The 20933-nt window shown below is 37.9% G+C and overlaps 1 protein-coding gene across 2 annotated transcripts; it reads left to right on the forward strand.

The window, feature by feature from the left end:
* The first annotated feature begins 3996 nt into the window (after positions 1 to 3996).
* On the forward strand, positions 3997 to 20729 carry LOC138010351 (F-box/LRR-repeat protein 5-like). 2 transcript variants are annotated; one of them, XM_068857271.1, is made up of 8 exons: positions 3997 to 4123; positions 7970 to 8308; positions 10131 to 10223; positions 13160 to 13677; positions 14252 to 14441; positions 15226 to 15308; positions 16534 to 16803; positions 19375 to 20729. In XM_068857271.1, exons 1-8 carry the CDS (start codon positions 4028 to 4030, stop codon positions 19601 to 19603), a joined length of 1818 nt encoding a protein of 605 aa, XP_068713372.1. In that variant the 5' UTR covers positions 3997 to 4027; the 3' UTR covers positions 19604 to 20729. The 2 variants fall into 2 exon arrangements, with proteins under 2 accessions (XP_068713372.1, XP_068713373.1); XM_068857272.1 differs by lacking the exon at positions 3997 to 4123 and adding an exon at positions 4292 to 4378.
* The last annotated feature ends 204 nt before the right edge of the window (positions 20730 to 20933 follow it).

Here is a 20933-nt window from a genome sequence, read left to right on the forward strand (position 1 = left end):
TATTTGTTGTATTCATCGTCACATCCATCACATGTCAAGAACTCCATTTCTTATTCTCAATTTCTTAGACTTCGACGTCTATGTAGTGATGACTCCGATTTTTCCAGCAAATCAGAGGAGATGTGCCAGTTCTTCGAAAAACGTGGCTATCCTGTCTCTGTGGTCAAAGCGGGCCATCATCGCGCCCAACAATTTGATCGACAGTCGTCACTACAAACGTCACAGAAAGATAAGAATGACAGAATTCCATTCACCCTCACTTTCCATCCTCATAATCACGCAGTCAAAAGCATCATTCTTAGTAATTTTAAATTACTCCAAAATGATCCCGAGACTGGTAGAATCTTTTTGCAACCTCCACTAATTTCATTCAAACGCGACAAAAACGTAGGCAACTTTTTAGTTAGAGGCGCGCTCAAAACCAACGAGCAACCCGGCACTTTCAAATGCGCGCGCTCACGATGCAAAACTTGTCTTTTCATTGTAAACACTAGCAAGATATCGGGACCTAAGCGATCTGTTAAGATCACCGATCGTTTCACATGTACCTCCGCAAATGTCATTTATTGCATAACCTGTACGTTATGCAATAAATTATACATTGGTGAGACAGGTAGACGACTAGGTGACCGATTCCGCGAACACCTTCGCGATGTTGAGAAGAATGACAAGGATGCATCTAAGCCAGTCGCTCGCCATTTTAATCTGCCTAACCACTCCAAAAAACACATGGCTATCTGCGGCCTTTCCCTACATCTAGGTACGACGGAAAGCCGCAAGAATCTGGAACAAAAATTCATCTTTCAAATCGGCACCCTTAATCTTCACGGTATTAACGAACGCTTTTCATTTAACTAATATATTCCTATTTTTCACGTTGCCATGTTACCACCAATAGCGTAGCTCCTACTCTACTATAAAAACTACACGTAACCCATAATCCCTCGATTCGCTCTGACGAAGGGCTAACGCTCGAAAGGTCAGCTTTTAGAATCTCTGTACAGTGGCCAATTTACATTATCAACTCCGTTGATAAACCAAATTAACCAAAAAAATAGTAGTTACTGACTGACAATTAGCCGAAAAGTTAGTAGTTAACTGACAATTGGGTACCCCCATTAACACCCTCTTAGAAAGCTCCCTTTGCTAGCATCCAAAACGAATTCCCGAGAGATCATTCAATCGTTTCATCCCTGGTTAGGAAAGTCAAAATCGAAGTTCTCCCAAAATCTTGGTGAACATGGCGAAACGACAGTGCCGTGTATAAGAACACACGAAAGTCACTCGAGAGTTGCTGTTCGCCGATTGGGCACAATAATACAAAGGATTTTTTGTACCCAATCAGGAGCCGGCATTCGCCAAGCCGTTTGCAAATGGTCTGGTGAGACTCGGTACCCAGGGGCTCTTTCCATCGACCTTGAAAAAAACCGTTGCCTTTTCTCCTGCTCCGATTGACTGCCCCTAGCCTGTGAACGCAGACGTATTTCCGGCGGTCGCAGCTAGACTGCCCCTGGATCTCCGAGGATGACTAAGAAATTGTAACATAAAAAATCTCTGAAACACGGTAACTTTTAAAGAAAATCGGCTAATATTTCTTCGAACAAAGTGTAGGCTACTCGTAGCCTCTTGTTCTTTATTGCACTTGAGACGACATAAAAACTGAAAAACAATTTGGAGCACACAACTGTTACAGAAGATGGAGGGAATATTTGAACTATAGTGAAATCAACACGAGTAAATTGAGCAACACGAATATATGTTTGATTAACGCAAACTTATGCGACTAAATCAGAAACTATCGATAGAACGTTAATTGCAACAATAAAATCATACCTCTTTCCCCCGACTAAGGGCTAATCTTCTTCTTTTAACCTTTCATTTTCTGAACGCCCTTGCTCGAATTATCTTTTTGCCATTTGAACTCCGGAGTGGAAGTAAAATAACGTAATCTACGGTGTTTCAGAAGCAAGGAAATTAGTATATTTTGCCCTAAAACCCGAAGTGGGATTACTCAATGAAACGTTCGTATTTGAGAAAAATTGAAATTTGAGTGCTTGGATAAAATTAAAAGCAGTAGGGCAGACAAGTGGAGAGCAAACGAAACGAAACCATTTTTAGCGCCAAGTACGTGAATCAAACAAAATTCGGGACTCGTTGATGGAAGACAACTTCTCTCACCAACACTCCAAATTTTCTCCCCTGCTTTCAAACCGAAGGACCTTGCCGCATGTATCAGTTTCAGTCTTACTCTCTTGTCTTACCAAAAGGGTCTCACAGGGTGTTTAGGGGACAAGGGGACATGGCTAATTTAAACTGGGGAAAAGGGAAACAGAGCTAAAATATCTTAGGGAACAGAGAAACATTTACAATTTCACAGGGATAAAAAAGCTGAGAACAAGTTGAAAGTAATTCCGGGAACAAAGGTACACAAGCAAATTTTTAAAGGGCACAAGGACCCCCCCCCCCCCCCACCCGGCCACCCCCGTTCAAGACTGTAGTTTTTTCAGGTTTCGTTTGCTGGTATTTTGAGTATTTACAAGTGTTTGAATACGATGCGATCACCCAAGGTCAACAGGCCATTTTCGAAATATCAATATTCAGCTTGCGAGGCAGAGAGGACAAAAACAATAGAAACACTTTGGAATGAAAGTGAAAAATTTCGACATATCATCCACTTTTCGTTGTCTCTTGTCCTCTAAACCTCTCCTTTCAAGCTGAATTTTAATATAGGGAAAGCGGCCTATTGAAGACTGTGCAGTGTTATACCTGCGATCCAACCTTGTTCCCAGGGCTTTCTCCGACTACTCTCGGCGAGGAAAAGCCCTTGGAACGAGGTGGCCTGCGATCAGGTGTGCGTTCTGTTCTTTAGAGAGGGCTCGAAAGATGCGCCTGATACAATTTTGCATATGACAAATTTTTCTTTATTTACTCAATCGAAACATCATGGTTTTCTGAGATAAAAAAAAAATAGGAAATAACCGATTTTTAGCCTTTTTAAACATCGGGATTTTCACTTCCAGTGAGGTACAAAAACGCGCTAGTAAGGAGATTGGGGATAGCAGAACTGTGACATCAAAAGAAGATTCAGAAGTTGCCGAAACTGCTTTTGAGATGCGTTATATTTGATTGCAATAGTGAAACAGGACAAAAGAACGAAAATTTTATGCGTTCTCGTTTTGACGTCACAGTCCGGCTTTGTACCCCCCGGAACTGAAAAGGCTAAAAGATACGGAAGGAAAATCGGTATGGGATTTTTCTAATTGTCTTTATCTCAAAAAACCATTTTGTTTTGATTGGGTAAGTAAAGAAAATCTCTCATATACACTTAAACGAGTCATCTTGTAATCATCTCTTATATGCAGTGGCCAACTCGAAAGCTTCAGCTCCTTTGGCCACTGCACCCACATTGTAAAAAAATCTATTTCTATCCTCAGTTTTTCCAAATTTTGTATTATATACCTGTATGATCTCTATAATTACCGGTAGTTGAAATATCAATGTGTGCAATAAAGATTCATTCATCATTCTGCCCGTAGTCCAGAATATGGAGATAGAGATATAAGACCATATCATAGAGATCTCGAACCTCGCTCCGATTGGTTACACAAACTGAGTGGTGGAGATTCCAAGGAATCGTCTCAATCGACCTAAAAATTACCCAGGGTGGACAAAGACCGACAAACGAGATTTCAGGCAAGCAATAGACCCCATATCACTCAATGACGTCCAAACAAAAGATTTTGCCCGTCGAACCTCTCATTCAATGTGAGGCTGGGCGGGCAAAGACAATGCAAAGACAAAGCCTTTATTCCCCAAGGACTCCAAAATGGCCGCCGAGTGATAAAGGTGAATTGTTAAATCCTTCGTACATTTACTTTACACACAAAAATTTTATGTCGCGGGCCTGTGCTTTCCCATCCTCCCCACCCTCCAACAAAAAACAAACCCAACCGCTACCTTGACGTCACCGTAAAGAGGCCATGATGCTCTGCGACCAGGCGAAGTGGTGCAATTATTTATTTTCAAGATGGCGCTCTGTCACTATCCGTGCCCTGAGGAAGTAGATGTCTTTTCGGGACCTCACATACGAATGAAACAGCTTGTTTACGAGGCATTTGAAAAGGTGCGTTCTAACTCAAACAGTGTTGTAGCGTAGAGCTTAGTTGTGTTCAACTGGAAATATGGAACAGTGATACATGACTTGTATACAATTATACGTGATGCAGCACACCGCAAAACCATCTGTAGAGTATGGTTTTGTCTTTACTTCCTCTGTCATGATGCTCATCACAAAAGGTTGCTTCTTATTAGAGTCTAAACGTCAAAAAGCGAGATGTCTTCACTATATTTGGTGCGTGGTTTATGTTGTTCACTCCAGGTAACTTATAGGGAAAATTGCGTCATTTTAATATTGTTTTTCAGTTTGAGTTTTAGAATGTTAACTGTATCTTTGTTTTGTATTGTAAGAGATGTTACATGGGAGCCCCGGTGAATGAAGTGAAGAGATTTATTCAAGTTTTTTGAGTAAATTGTCACCACGGTAAACATGTAACATGTAACATCATGTAACATCCTCTTTCAATGCGATTGCGAATATTCTCCATTTCGACAATTCAGATCCTCGCCGTATCACGGCATCCAACTCCGGCCTTTGTAGAACATCCGAACTTCATGTATGAATCTGAAGGTTGTTGGTGTGACTCCTGCAAAGGTGCAGTTGGTTTTTTTATCTGAAAGTCAACATTACAAATAAATCCCTTCATTTATTTTTGTTTCTTCGGTTTTCTTTCTAATAAATCTTCCTTATTCACTTCCTCGCACTGTGACGTTTTTTAAATTTTAATGTATTAGCGAAAACACGTAAGAACCATAATTTTAAGATAAGACCTAAGAAGACACGTACAAATTACTTTAAATTTTCATTTTTTTAATCACTACATAACAGGCTGGAATAGTATTCCATAATTTGAACATTATGCATCCACCTTCACTAAGCAGTTTTAAGTCATGTCTTTAAGATAATTTGTGTCAATTTTAAAACAGGTGTAACTAGTGAGTGACAAGTATGTAATTAAATTAGGTTAGCTTTTGGCCGTATTTAACCCTTTCAGCCCCGTGTGGTTCCCCATTGACGAGTAAAATCGTCTGGCGTTAGACAGAATAAAATCTATAAGTGGCACTATTGGGAGTGAAAGGGTTAATGGGGACATAGTTTTTGAGTGAATCTAGCTGTTGTTATTTCATAATTTTTAGTGTCAATTTTATTATGCAATTTAATTAGGCTAGTTTTAGGCTGCATTAAAATTCTACTTCGTAATTTTTAGAATGTTTAATATTGGAGAATATTCTTTGTATGGGAATTTAGTTTCCCTCAATTATTCTCCAGTCATGCACTTTTTGTATTTTCTGTAATTTATTTACTTGTATTAGCATGACAAAGTATTATTAGACATTAAACATTCCTTACTTTGTTAAGGACGCACTTCCACAAATAGCTGTCGCGTTCGGAATACGACGAACCGACGCACGGATGTTTATTTCATCGATAAACATACAGTTCAGGTTCAGAGTTATTTTGTTCCACACTATCAAAAGAGAGAATTAATAATATACAAAAGGCACACCATCAATAAACATGCAATTCTCGGAAAATCTTCGAGTTTACCTCGCCGAATTCGACGGAAGTTCTATTCCTATTTGAAAGGTGTTGCATTACCTGTCACGATTTCCTCAGCTCTTGATGTGAGTCGTATGCAAATATTGATAGATCGTTGTTCGGGCATTCCCTTCTACTTTAATTTGCTATCAGTTTAAAACCAGCAGTATCAAAATGATACGATACTAAAGAAATTGTTTCCCATTTATGAGTTGGTCGCTTCTCTTCATAAAAAGTTTTTAATTGAACGGAAAGGTAAAATGGAAATGAATTGTTGATTTATATTTCGATTGGATCAATTTCACACCCGTGAATATTATTTTTCACTCCCAATTTCACCGCGTGAATTTTAACCCTTAATTTCACGACGTGAAAGTTTTTCCCGATCATTCACGGCATGAATAGTTTCATGCTAAGAGTGAAAGTTTCTTATCGTAGAGTGATTACGGCGTATTCACGCCGTGAAAATTGAAATTCTATCACGCACCGGGGCAATGAAAAAAATTTGCCGGTTTTCAATGAATCCATAAGGTCCTTTTTGCGTAAATGGTCGCAAACGATACACGCATTTGAATGCCAAACTTAAGACAAATTTTTGTTTCCCTACTGATTCATAAACATTGAATTACTTTTGCTTGTTATCCAAAAAATTCGCGACGGGAAGCGACCTGCGCGTTTGTAACATGATAGCTTTTGCAGTATGTAAATTTTCTGTCATCGGCTCGTGGCTTTGTTCAGAGCCAAAAGTTCTTTGTTTTACTCAACAATGCAACACAAAGGAAATTTATGGTACTGAATAACAAAGGAAAATCAGACGCGCATGAATATGCGCGTGTGTGCGTATAAGTATACGCGTATGTGCGTATAAGCATACGCGTATATGCGTATGCGCAGTTAACGTATATCTGAGCGGTACTGTAACGGTTGGTTTAAAAAATCCTCCCAAATGTCAGGTATATGTAATTGCATGGGGTGTCAACGTATATCTGAGCGGTACTGTAACGGTAGGTTTAAAAAATCCTCCCAAATGTCAGGTATATGTAATTGCATGGGGTGTCAACGTATATCTGAGCGGTACTGTAACGGTAGGTTTAAAAAATCCTCCCAAATGTCAGGTATATGTAATTGCATGGGGTGTCAATTTTTCTCTCTCAATAGTAATTGTGGTTACACACACCTTGGGTTTGGGTACTTTCGGAGCGTAAATGGCTTGGGTTTGGTTCAGCTCAGGTTTCATGTTACCCTTAAAGATGCGGTTACCAGTACACAGTAAAAGACTCCCCTCAGAGTATTTAAATTAATAATGGGGTATAATTAATATAATTACTAAGGGATCTTCGTGTATTAGCTACCTTCTGCTTTATGATTTACCAAGCCATTTCAGGGAGAAGATTAACCATACTTTTCAGTTTAGGAACTGTCATGGGAAGTTCTTTTGTTCTTTTTGATGTATCTTTGGAAAATAACCCTAACTAGGAAAAGCAGTTACACACCAAAAGGCCTTGTCCATGAGTAATGCTATTTACTCATGGGTAAAAGGGCTAGTCTAACCACAAGCAGAAGCTCATGACTTTGATATGATTAATTCTGGTTCAAGCTGAGGGTTTTTTTGGTTTAAAAATTTCCTTACTTGAAGGTAATGTAGCTCACACATTTTCCAGCATGTGCTGCTTTGAATTTGTTTTTGTCTATATTTGGGCGTGAAATTTGTGTCCTAAAATCCCCAGCTTTGTTCCAAGGAAGAGAGTTACAAGTTACACGCCTTAAGGTCATGTGATTCTGCCACAACTAATACATACAAAAATGATGTTTGGCCTAGTGAATTAACTGAGGAAAAAAGTTTAGCATTAGGTTGCATTTAAGACAATGGGTTATAATACAACTGTATTTCACGCGTGTCGGTTGCAATCTTAATGACTTGTGCACATTTACAATAAAAATAAGTGCTGGTACATATAAATGTTACATTGTATTTCTTCTGAATAAAAGCAAAATAATGGTTGGTCCAGTATACCTTAGGCATAAAGCTTGACTTATATTATTTTATCACACAGCTGAAAAAAAGCATGAAGTAATGATGTGTGATGCACTGATGGCATTGTATGGCACACATGACATCATGCCTTTTTTGAAGAGATTTTTTTTGCCACCTGAACCTACAATTGTCGCTTAGTAGCCTGGCTCCCGTGACTTTCCAATACATGTAGCTCACTGTCCCCATACTGTAAGTCTTACCAGTAGTTACAGACATAGGTTAATTTGACTTGACTTGATTTTAAAAAGGTGATTTTGTTTCTTTGTTTTTTTTCTTAGCTTTCTGCAACCAATTTTAAAGATGATGTATCTCTTGCTAGCCTTTTGGGTGTTATTAACTCTGCTTTTGAGGAACTAAAACATCACGAGGAGATTGAAGACACTTGCATATTGACACAACTCCAACATCGTCTCATTAACAAACAAATCCTCGCAGTGGTAAATGATGTTCACAAAGACAATCGTGTTTTGGAGATTTTGTCCTTGACACGAAAGGGACTGAAAAGCGCTTCAAAAAGCAGGCCATCTTGGAACAGAAACACATTTGAGGACAGGCTTAAAGAAGCATTGAAAGCATTTCAAAAGGATTTCCTGCCACATATGAGGCATGAAGAGGAGGTACATGTAGTAATATTATTCATTATGTACAGTAATTACTGGTAGTACATTATAACTACTTATTAACTGAGAGTGAGGTCATTACAGCAAAACTGCTCAATGTATTATTTCTTGAAAAGATCTCTACACCATTTAACCTGAGGGGTGAGCGATTTCAGCGAATGAAAAGCGAAAGTGAGTCCACCGAAAGCAAATTACTTTCCCTAATTCATTTGCTTGTTACAAGGACTACAGAGGGACTGAAAGGTGTCAACCCTAGCCAGGCCAATCAGAGACCCCGTTCGTGGCCGAATGGGTGTCTTAAAAATCAAGGGTTTTGTCTGCAGTGGTTTCCTTCTTCTCTCATCGCTTCCCCCCTCCAATTTGTTTTGGACTCACCCTATTCTTGCGCGGCCGGAAAAATGAATTTGCTTCTCACTCGCTGGAAATGCTTGCTACACAGGCTAACAACTGATTTGAATCCTGCAGGAGTCAGAGTCCTAGCCTGGATTTGAATCTTGCCCAGCAACTAGTTTTCAAAATGTTAGAAAGGTTATAGATCAAAGCACATTGACACTAGGGAACTCTTTAAGGCTTGAGATACATGTAAGTCTTAGCATTTTTGATAAAGTTTAAAATGTTTGAGGACCACCCTCTGTACAGATTCCCTCCCAAGAGCAACAGAATCTTTCAAAAGCTACATATGTACTGTACATGTAGGGAAAAAAGCATTTACAATTACTGGATAGTCTAGCCAATGTTCTTATAGCACTTGAAAATTTGCCTGTGCAATTTTTCACTTCTTCAAAAATTCCCTTAGATTTTTTTTGCTGTACTGAGCAAAATTTTGCACAAAATTTTTTCACGTTGCATGAAATTTCACAAATCAAATGTGTGAAACTTGAAGAAAAAAATCGGCGAATCTTTAACATATTTCGATAAGAAGAAAGCAAAATTCATTGACATTCACTGGAGCTTATTACTTTTGCATAGTACTGTCGACCAGTTTTTACATAATAATCAGTATAATTACTCAGGTGATTTTGGAGATTCTCACATTGTGATTGGAGGGTTGAAGTTTATGTGACTTATTGGTATAATCACCCCATGCATGGATGCTAAGTGGGTGTTCTTGAGTTACTGAGAAAGAAAGAAACACCATGAAAGAAAACTCAGTTTTAGAAGAGCACAATAATTAATGATGCCCGTTATTGTATCATTTTTTTGCAGGTAAAATCAAATTTGTAGAACGAATGTATTCAAATGGAAACTGGTTGCTTAACTTTATGATGAATTGAAATATGGTGAAGGAATCTGTGTAATGCTTTCTATATTTTACAGGATGATTTGAGCAACAAAGAGAATTTGGAGGCAGTGTGGGCTGTGGTTAGGGTGCTTGCCTTGAGATCCAGAGATCCCAGGTTCAAGAGCCCCGTCTGGCCACTACTTGAATTTGATCCAGGTGGTCCCTGGTTCAACTTCATGGCACACCCGTATATTCAACTGGATTGTCTCTGGCCTTGGAACTCTTAATTAAATCTTAAGTTGTTGTTGTTGTTGTTCTGTTGTGTTTCGTGGGATTGAAAGGCCCCTTTGGGGAGCGGTTAATTACAGTAAGTATGTGTGTACAGTATGTTTGTAATTTATGGCAGTTAAAGTGCTGACTATGACCAGAAAAATCAATAATATTTTTCTTTTTTCTTTTTCAAAAGTATGTTAACTAAACAGTAAGTGACCCAAGTTTTAAGCCTTGATTTAAAAGAGACACCTGTTTATTAATTGAAATTTCCCTATTATTTTAATGGTCTGCCATTACTAATTCTATTTCATTTAATTTCATTAGGTTTTTCAGCCCCTACTTATGGAATATTTCACTTTTGAAGAGCTGAAAGACATCAAAGCAAGAGTTTTGTACCTTCATAATGTGTTCAGAGAGGTACTGTATTTTTAGTTGAACAAAGTAAATAAAGCTTAGATGTACCATTCTCCCAATAGATTTCAAATTGAAAGGTATGGGAATAAATTGGTAAACTCAATGTCTGTCGTCCAACTAGTCATGCCTTCTGACAAAAGTGGCACAATGTGAACAAACTGACACATTATTTTTTAAAATATCACAAAAGAGATTTTGAGAAGATTTTGGATTCTGTGTCCAGACCATTTTGTTTCTGAAAACTTCATGGGACAACTTTGTGACAACAAGAAGGCGTTTTTTGTTGCTTTGGGTGTTCCTGACCTGGAAACTACATGTAGTTGGGCCTTGCCATTTGTATTACTACTTTACACTTACATTGTACATTGTACGAAGCATTGCCCTTTATGTCGTTTTCGAGCAAAGAGAAAAGTAAATTCTTCAAAGTCTCATGTTCTGTGACAAATTTCATGATACAAATACAAAAGGCAATAAGGTTATGAATCAATTAAGGATGAATAATATTATTGAATAATTTGATGTGTGAAAGATAACATAAATCTTTCTCTGAAAGCTACATGAAAAAAGAATCCAGTTATTGAATTATTTCTTAAAAACATTTTGCAGTGCTCGAAATTACCTGTAGGCCGGGGTCGTCCTGTCGTCCCAGATGACCAGAAAGTTTACCAGCAGGGCTGGACCTTAGGGGTAGTCCACTAGTCCTGGACTAGTGCAAAATGGTTCTGGACCAGTAGAAACTTAGAACCACTAGTCACAGGACTAGTAACTACTTTGTAATTAGTTTTTGCAATGTCTAAAAAAATACATTGGGTGAAAACAAAATACACGTCTTGTAAATGTTGTTTCAATGCGTTCCTCGCAACGTTTCGATCGCGAAAACAGATAGTCCAACGCGAGGACTGAGGCGAGAAGACCAAACAAAGCGGAGGTTGGGACTGGGCACTAACTAAAGGAACTCTCAGCCCACCATCGATCTTTGTCTCGACTGCCCGTGTTCTTATCATGAAGAGATTAGAGGCCTATTTTTTTAGTTCTAACAACAGAGATTATCCAAACAAACGCCATAAAGAGGGTAGTGGAGACAAAAGAGAGCAAGAGCAATGAAGCGACCAGGAAATCTTCATATGATCAAGAGGATCAAACCATTAAAGTCAGGCATTTCCACCCTGAATGGAAAAACACTTTTCCTTGGTTATTTACAAAGATGGCGAAAAGATATTGCAAATAACATTGCCATGCTGCAATCAAGAAGGACTACCAGAGATTTACTCAGGACTAGTAAATTTTCAGTTCAAGTAGTCCCAGGGCAAGCAATCAAAAAAGTTAAGGTCGAGCACTGACCAGGCGACTAGTTTTTGGTAAAATGAAAAGGTTGGTTGCCCAAAGAAAAAACAATCGACAACCCAGCCAAAAATAGAAAATGTATTACTTAAGCAGCACCCGACTCAGTCGTCTGTGTTTTGTTGTCAATGTCAGATAGTACTGTGAAGTTTAACATAACTAACCCACTGACTCCCAGAGGTTCCCTATTAAAGAGTAAAATCATCTGGCGTTAGACAGAATAAAAAACTAAATGTGGCCGGTTCTGGCCAGCTAAGGAGTAAAAGGGTTATTTAATTGGCAGCAGTTGAGCATTTTTCCGAGTTTTGGATAATTTTCTGTGGCTTAAACAAAAAACTGTCAGATAGGAAAATTCACATGTACCGGTAGCTGGCGATGGCGAACTTACAACCAGACGTCCACAAGAAAACCTCAGGCGCATACAGTGTACTTAGAACTATGGGATACTCAAACTCTAATGCCATGGGATTGCGTCTCAACACAGCATGCATTTGATCATAGGGGGTTTCCCAGTGGGCAACCAAGCATTTATCGGGGCAACTAAATTTACGGTTTGGGCGGCTTTTGAAACAGGGACAACCTGGAATATTTTTAAATTTTGAGCACTGCATTATTTTGTGTGAAGTTTTTATGTCAGGATTTCTGTTTTCAATTTTGATACTGACAACCACAATAACTAAATGTACTTACAAGCTACATGTACATGACATGATGAACACGAAGAACACAAGCTCTTAAGCCTTAAGCCCTAAGCCCCATGCAAATGGATGCAACATTGTTGGGTGTTACGTGTTGCATCCATTTGCACACCATGTTGTATGTTGTTGGGAGTAGTTGTTGCACAACGTTTTAAACTGGTCAAACTTTTGAGCCAACAACTCCCAACATTATTATTTTTTGTTCCTTGATGACCGAAGCATAGAACAGCAATGTTGGATCTGCATGCACAGCTCTTCCAACATTGTTGGTCTCTGGTAGACACCTGAAAAATTCAGGCAGCTTCAATGGGATTTGACAAGAGCCCAATAAATTGACCTGCTCCCTACTGTTTGGCTTTATAGCTCAGTTGGTAGAGCATTGCACTGGCATCGCAGAGGTCATGGGTTCCAATCCTGTTTATTCAAGCCGCCTAAATATACAGCGGAGTATTAGTATACCTTAAGTATGACCAGACCTCAAGGACACTTGAGATTGTCCTTGTTGACTTACCACGTTGAGCATTCATAAGTTATTAGACTTCAAAGTAATTGGGTTGTTGATCAATTAAGTTATGCAGAAAATGTGTTTGATTGACATCTGTTTCAATCCTTAATGTGTTTTGATAGTAGATAAGTAAGCTCATAAGGATGGGAGTGTACCTCAGCTTCTTTGAAGGAAATGCGTTACCATGGCCACAAAGGAGGCTACTTGAGCTGAAACTAAACCTGCTAACATCTGAAGTAGGGCTGAAGTGTACTTAAGGTCTACTTACCATGCTAGTATGAACCCACCTAATTGCTTTAATTGTTCAGTGTGAGGATCACTTCAATCTTTTGTCTTGCCTGGAGTAATTCAAACTGAAATGTTATTAAATTCATTTGATTTGGTCTTCTTTTTAGCATGCCAAAGACCATCCTACAGAAAGTTCTTCAGATGAAGATAGTCACATTGAAAGTTTGGCTTACCAAGAAAACTCAAAAAACAGTTTCAAATTGCCGGAGTCAGAAAGGACTAAAACCAAACGAGACTTGAGTGAAGAAAATTCAAAGGAAAGGACTACAGTTTCAAATGAAAACAAGTCTATTGGTTCTTGTAGTTTTAAAGACTTAAAATCAACTGAAAAAGTCATTACAAGAAATGTGTGTGGTGCAAAGGTTGGAGAACAGCAACCATCGCTTTTGAGCTTTCCATCAGAGATAACTTTAAAGATTTTCTCCTATCTTGGACCAAAAGACCTGTGTCGATGTGCCCAAGTTTGTTGGTTGTGGTCACAAGCCACTAGAGATGGTGAATTATGGAGAGAACTGTATCCTGTACGCTGGATTTTTAAAAAGGATTGGCGGTTTGGTGGTGATACTGAAGATGGATGCACCTGTGATTGTGACTCGGAAATCTCATACTCTGTGTCTGTGAGTAGGTAGGTAACCATAGTAATGTACATTAAAAGCCATCTGTTCATTGTTTGTTGCAGTATACCTACATATTTTTCTTCTTTGTGTTTGTCAAGAAGATGCCCCTTTTTAACTGGTGAGGGTAAGTCAGGATTTCATCCATCCTCACCGTATGTCTGTCGTTCTGTCCAGATTTCATATTTTGCCATGTCTTGTATGAGTTACTTTTCTTGTGGTAATCATGGCTAGCGTTATTGCTCGTGGGTGCATATGGCAACGTCTCCCAATAATTAATAATATCTTAATAACAGTTAATAAGAAGAATCAATACACCCAACATGGCAGCCATTTACGGCGTACTTTTTCTTCATATTATGGTCAATTGACACCTGTCAAAACAAGGTATCCACTGACCAGTATCATGTGACCATATCACAGGCTCAAGTTTGAAGCTCTGGTACTGGTTTTCAACTGGATTGCAGGCTCAAGCCAGGTTAACTTCTTGTAAGAATAAATGACACAGGAGCTCCGCTTTTAGGCCTGGCTAAATCTGGACATTAGATTAATCTTCATTCTGACTCTTTGTTTTTTTTGTGAAAGTGCTTATGCTGATTCAGATACTGACAAGGAGAGTTGCAGTGAACCAGAGTCTATTGGCAGTGTGAATGACAGTGAGACATCTCCAGAAATGCGTCAGTTACTGGGCTTTGTTCGCTATCTTATCCCTGTAGTTGGACCATCTGTGTGGGTGTTGAAGCTTGGGTGTTGTCCAATGTTAAGTAATGGTTTGGTGAGTGAAGGCGGGTTTACACACTATGATTTGGCGGCATGATTTGTCGGTGTTCTTGGTCTCCACCATTTTGATCGCTTCTATTATGTCCACATGCCCTATTCTGATTGACACATCGGCTTCTCTGAAAGTGTGTTCTGAAGTGGGCCGATTTTTGTTTAAATTTACTTATCAGTCGCAAATTTGGTGTCAAAATACACGTACACATACAATTCGTGCTCTGATAATTTTGGGCCAACAAATTGGGCTGACAGGTCAAAGTGTGTAAACTGGCCATAAGGACAGGTTTTTACAGTTATTACTATGATAAAGCCAACATAATGTTCCATGTGCTTGTTTGGGCTGAACCTCTTCCTGCTTCACTCGTTTGCTTTCGGTACCGGTACTATCAGGAAGTCTCAAACTCTCTAACCCAAAAGTGCTAAATGTTAAAGGTATTGACTTAGGTGTTGGCTTCCATGTCTCTTAAAAGCTGTGGTGAGAACAATAATTGCTTTCAACTGATTTTAAAAGTGTGTTCCAGGATCAAATTCTGGAGTTGGTGCCATAATTATTTGGGTTGATTTGTCGTTTCCCTAACTCATAAATGTAGATCCCATGTTTTCAGCTTTATATTGAAAAACCTTGGTACTTGAATGAAGTAGTGTTGTTGTTTTCTTCTTCTTCTTCTTCTTATCATTATTATTATTATTATTATTATTATTATTATTATTATTATTTTGCACTTACTGTAGTTGATCTGCAAGGGAAGCTTTCATTTTAACCTTGATTTTGTCCATTGTAGGCATTCAAGATTTTGTCTCACTGTCCCAATGTGAGACAACTGGTTTTGTCACAAACCGCAGTGTCTGACTTCGGATTAAAAGGGTAAGTTCTAATGAAGGAGCAAGCCCGGCATTGCCTCAAAAGCAAATTATTATATTTAAACATAAAACGTCTAATAACTAATAATTAATTATCATTATCCTTCAGGGATTTTGCCTCTCGGCAAAATCCTAAGGAGGCACCATGATAGTAGTGCACATGCAAAAGTGAGTATGACATAATTTTTAATATATGTACCAGAAAAAAATGTCTATTTGCTAGAACTAGGTGCGCACGGAATAAATGGGTAATGATAATGTTTTCACATCAAATGCCAGCAAGTAAGTGTTGGGTACTGATGACGTTGAGCAGAAAGCGGCACAATCAAGGGGAAAAGAGTAATTCAGAAATCTTGAGTTATGGGATTCAACATTATTGTTGATTTTAAAAATATCTTGCCATCTGTCACTGAAGGTCACATATTGCATCCCGTACATTGATTAAGGAAAATGGTAAACAAATGGGGGCCACTCATGCTTCCCTGCATGGTACCCTTATTAACACCTTTCCATTGCCCGAAAAATCCATCATATAACAGTCTTTGCTTTCTACCCTCTAAAACTCAGATACCATTTGGTAATGTAAGGACTCAAACCTAACTGCTTAACTAAGGTTTTGTGTGGAAGGCGTTCCTTAATGTCCAGAAGATTTGATCAAACATCAATTGATAAGATATCAAGAGAATTAAAGGATTATCATAGGAAGTCCAGAATCCTTTGGTAGAAAGCCTCTAATCCATTGGGTTCCCCACTGACGAGTAAAATTGTCTGGCATTTGACAGACAAGTTTAGGCCGGTTTTAGGTGTCAAAGGGTTAAAAAGGTTTTTTTTTTTAATTTCCTTACATTTACATGTGGTAGTTTTGTTAGGGACTATGTTTCAGTTCATTTCAAAGAAAGAGAATTAAACTTTATTCACATAAAAGCTGATGGTGAAGTCAATCGTGAGTCTGTCCTCTAATGGATCATAGGCAAGAACCAATCAAAATCCGTGAATAACTTGGGTTATTATATAAATATATATATATACACGTAAACGTAACAACCATTAAGACGTGGGGGGTTAGTATCAAACAGAAGAGCAGTTTTCAAGTTTCCATTGCCATTCAATTTTCCTCTGTAATTCTACAAAGTTGGGCGTCTTAGAAAGTGTTTTACAAGTGTATGAAGTATAGAGTCTATCAGAATGGTATATGAAAGAAAAATGAACACATCTTTTTTTAACCTTAGGCTATTCAGAAAGGGACGTGACCTTCAATTGCAGTATCTTGATGTCTCTGGTTGTAAGAACATCACAGACAAGACCTTGTTCCAGTTGTCTTCGTCACTTGGGAAGCTTCCATCTAGTGATGGCATTTCTGATATTGAGGACAACAGCTGCGACTGTCACACCTCATGCTCCTGTGTCCACAAAATTAGTGTTGTTCCAGAGTTATCTAGACGAGGGCTTGTTCATCTAGGATTGTCTGGTTGTTACCAGGTTACTGATGCAGGCTTAAGGTATACATGTAGCAGGAAAAATGTAATTATGTTAACAAGAATGCTGCAATTAGACCCTTCAGTCTCAGTGATTGATTGACTTAGTGATTGACTCACCACTAGGCCACCTTCAGTGGCCTAGTGGTGAGCAGGGCAGATATCGCTGGTATGTGTACCATTAATAATACAGGTAATGGCTGAGCCCTCAAGAGTTTCCTGAGCCTCATTAGCAGAGCATTATTAATGTTCTTTTTCTTTAATAACCACTGCATCCACTCAAAAACTACATTTATGTCCACTTTAACCCATTGACTCCAAGGAGTGATTCTGGCCAATGAGTGGTGGTTCAGGAGTCGAGGGGTTAACAACATCTATATCCACTCAAAAACTGACCCCTTTAAATGTATCTCACATCTTAGATTCCTGTACAGTACATGTAACATTGCAGGCAACTGTTTATTTGCTGTACTCAATGTATGAAACAACGGCAAATCATTATCAATAAATACCCTAGTAAGTAAATTTCAGCTATTAACCCTTTGAATTCCAAGCCAGCCTGAACGGGCCGTATGCCACTTGTCATTGGGAAACCCCTGGGAGTCAATGGGTTCAAGTTCTATTTGAAATTATGTGCATTTCATCTGTTTTTGCTTGGGGTAAGCCAGATATCCACAACCCAGTAGTGTCAGTCTTCGATGGAATGAGCCCTATTACTTTATGGTTTTATCTATAAATTTAGAACGGCCACTGTTATTTTTGCATTTAGCATGGGTAATCCCTCACGTAGCTACCTGGTTTTATGTATCAAACATCAGTGTTGTGGTCAACGGATTGAGCATTATTTGGTGGGACCTGTATTCCAAATCTACATGTACATGTGCATTGTAATTCAGTTTGTAATCTGATGAGCCAAGGCCAGATAAGAAGGATTGACACTTCTGGGTTACGGACTTCTGGTTAAGCCAAGTTGACATTCAAACTTTTATTTCTTGTGGGCTGTTGTGAATGCTAATGGCCTATGATTACACTATTTAAGCATTAGTCGACAAGAGGACTTTGTCCATGTTTACATAGCCTTGTCTAGACACAAAGGGGAGTTGGGAGAATTTGCATTAGAGGGTTTGCATAACTTTCAAGAATTCTCTAAACTCCCTGAGTGTTTAGATGAGGCTATGTAGTGTAGACACTGAAAAAGTTCTCTATTACTTTTATAAAATATTGCTCAAAAATAATTTGACAAATGAAGGAAAATGCTGGGTTTTTTTACTTCTTGATTGAAACAGATTTACTTGATTGGTTTTATTTCCTACCAGCCAATCAAAACGTGCTTCTGACAACACATGAACAATCAAAATTTGTGTGACAGTGGTGTTTATGTACTCTCATCTAAACACAGCTATGGACCAATGAGAGTGCATGTGCTGTCCTTATTATTTTATGATATCATGTGTATTTTACTTACACCAGTTGCACTACTTTGATGTGATGTAGAAATCACACTATATAGAGCTATCAACATATTTGTTTTGTTTACAAAAAAAAAGGTTGTAACCTTTGTTATAGATTGAAGCAAAACAAATTTGATTTACGGTAGTTATCAGCTGCCATAATTAGTTACAAGCAATTTCTGCTTAATTAAACTGCTGTATTTCGTGTTGAAAATTTTCTTCATTTGGTAAACAGACAGGCCTCAGTTATTCAAAAGCTGGATAGCACTATCCTCTGGATAAATCACTATCCATTAAATAGCACAATTGTGGTATTATTTTAATAATTAAATTTTATTGACCTGCTCCAAACTGAGTGGCTTCATTTCTCAGTTTGTAGAACATAATTATTGCATTGGTATTCCAGAGGACATGGGTTTGAATCTCATTGAAGCCAACTGAAGTTTTCAAGTGTCTAGTGGAGACATTTTATTAAAAAGAGAGAGAAACAATGAAAATACATGACATTTCAATAACTCCTCTTTATTGTTTATATTTGTTTTCAAAGGTTTTAGGAAATCGATTCTTACTATTATCACATACAGAGCAAAATTACTGAATGCTGATTTGAGGGCATTGTTCCTTAATCACAAAAGTTTTTTGGTTACTTATCCAAAGCAAGCTAATTTACAACAGAATCTTTTTCCAGATTAAACTAATTTTTTTCCACATATAAAATACATTTTAAGCACTATTTCAGTTGACAGCAACACTGATATTTAACCGAATGGGGGCGCGTTGATTGTCATTTGTCATGGCATTGAATTTGCTTCCCTCAATAATTTTTCCCTTTATGCGATAAACATGTAATCGCAATGTGCCCTTGTGCAATAATTTAAGGATTGATTTCACTTGTGTTTTTTTCAAAGTTTTGCAAATTACCCTCATCATGAATTTTGTGAGAAAACTTTGAAAATTTGCATGAAATTAATCCTTGATTGCCCTGGGGCCCATGCGATACACATACATGTACTAACAGACAGTTGCTTAAATTCTTCACTTAAGTTCCAGGATCACTTTTCCCTTCAGTAATAATTATTATTGTTTTTCCATGCACATCATGATGTTTCTTTTTGACTGTCTTATTAATTATTTTTGTGTGTAGGGCTTTGGCAAGATATGGAGGATTGCCTAAGCTGCGTCATCTGGACTTATCAGGCTGCCTTCAAGTGACTGCTCAAGGACTTATGGACTTGGTTAATGTTTGTCCTAATCTGGACCATGCAGAGTTCTTTTACTGTGACAATATCGATGAGGGCCCTTACCCTGATACAGCCAGTGGTTGTCAAAATCTGCAGTGTAAAAACCGTGTGTGTTGCCGCACTGGTGAATAAATACTAGCTGCAATATTAAATGTAATTCTGTAGGGTGCAAAGCACTGCAGCTATGCACTAAATGTTTTAGTAGTTGGCCATTTTACTGTTTCCAAGGAAGGCTTTGATTTCACATGAAGGCTTGGGTGATGATGACCTCTTCTTGTCCCTGAATACGAGACCAGTTTAACTGTGGCACTATAAAATTATTGTATGTAAAAACATTTTTGGTTTCTCTAACAAGAGTTTGTAGCTCCTTTTGTTCTGTCAGATTGCAGTATTCTTAGTAATTAATTATTTTTTTCCTTAAACAAGCATACTTTTCAGGTTGAGTGGTGATTTTTTAACATTAACTATGAAGGGAATGCAGACTGTATAAACAGATATTTCCATAGACAAAGCAGTTTCTTCGTTTTCTTTTTTTTAATGAAATAAATGAGTGATTGTCACTGTGGAAGTGAGAAAGAAAACCCTTTCCTTTTTTTTCAGAAATATTTGAAAGCATTTTAGCCTTACACTCTACTGGTATAATTTTGATTTTTAATTTTGATAGAGATTGTTTTCTTTGAGTTACTTTACTTTAAGTTAACCCATTCACAGCAATCACAATTGACAAGTAAAATTGTCTGGCATTAGATAGATTAAGATATATGTTTCACTGTCAGCTGAGGAAGGGTCAAGACCATTAATTAAAAAACACTTTTTATTATTATTAAAAGAAAATTACTCTTCAAGAAATCAAAGCCTAAAATCTTGTCATCCTAATGTCAAGAAAACAGTCTTCCGAAATGAAGAAAACTTAATTTTCTTTTTCATTGCAGCTCCATGCAATGATTTTCATAGAAATGCTTTAAAAACATTTTAGCCAAATACCAGTATAAATGTAGATATTGCATATTAGAGAAGAAAAGAGTATACTTAAGATAGCATGCAACTTTTAATAAGTAGAGCACAATTTACAGTATGAGTTGCATAGTACATGTATGTAATACTATGTAGTCAAGCAATTTGTTGCTCCTGTAGAAATAAATTGAGTACCGTCTGTTGTTGCTTTTGAAGTTTCTGGTATTACTCTCTAAGGGAGGAGGAAACGTTATTACCTATTATTTTGCAATTGTGAAATAAAATAATAGAAGTGTTGTGATTTAAAGTGGTGGAGAGGTTTATTATGTCCCTTGGTGATCCTGAAGCTATACCAGTTTAGACCTCAGTCCTTGATGGGTTCAACCATACTGGGCAGTTGATGAGTAAAATCTTTAAATCTGGCATTGCTAAAACAAGGTTAGGGTTAGCCAAACCTAGGTGTAGGTTAGGTTAATCCTAACTTCATTGTCAGCCTTACTTTCATTCT

The sequence above is a fragment of the Montipora foliosa genome, chromosome 7, assembly GCF_036669935.1.
Source record: "Montipora foliosa isolate CH-2021 chromosome 7, ASM3666993v2, whole genome shotgun sequence".
In the NCBI taxonomy this organism is placed as follows: Eukaryota; Metazoa; Cnidaria; class Anthozoa; order Scleractinia; family Acroporidae; genus Montipora; species Montipora foliosa.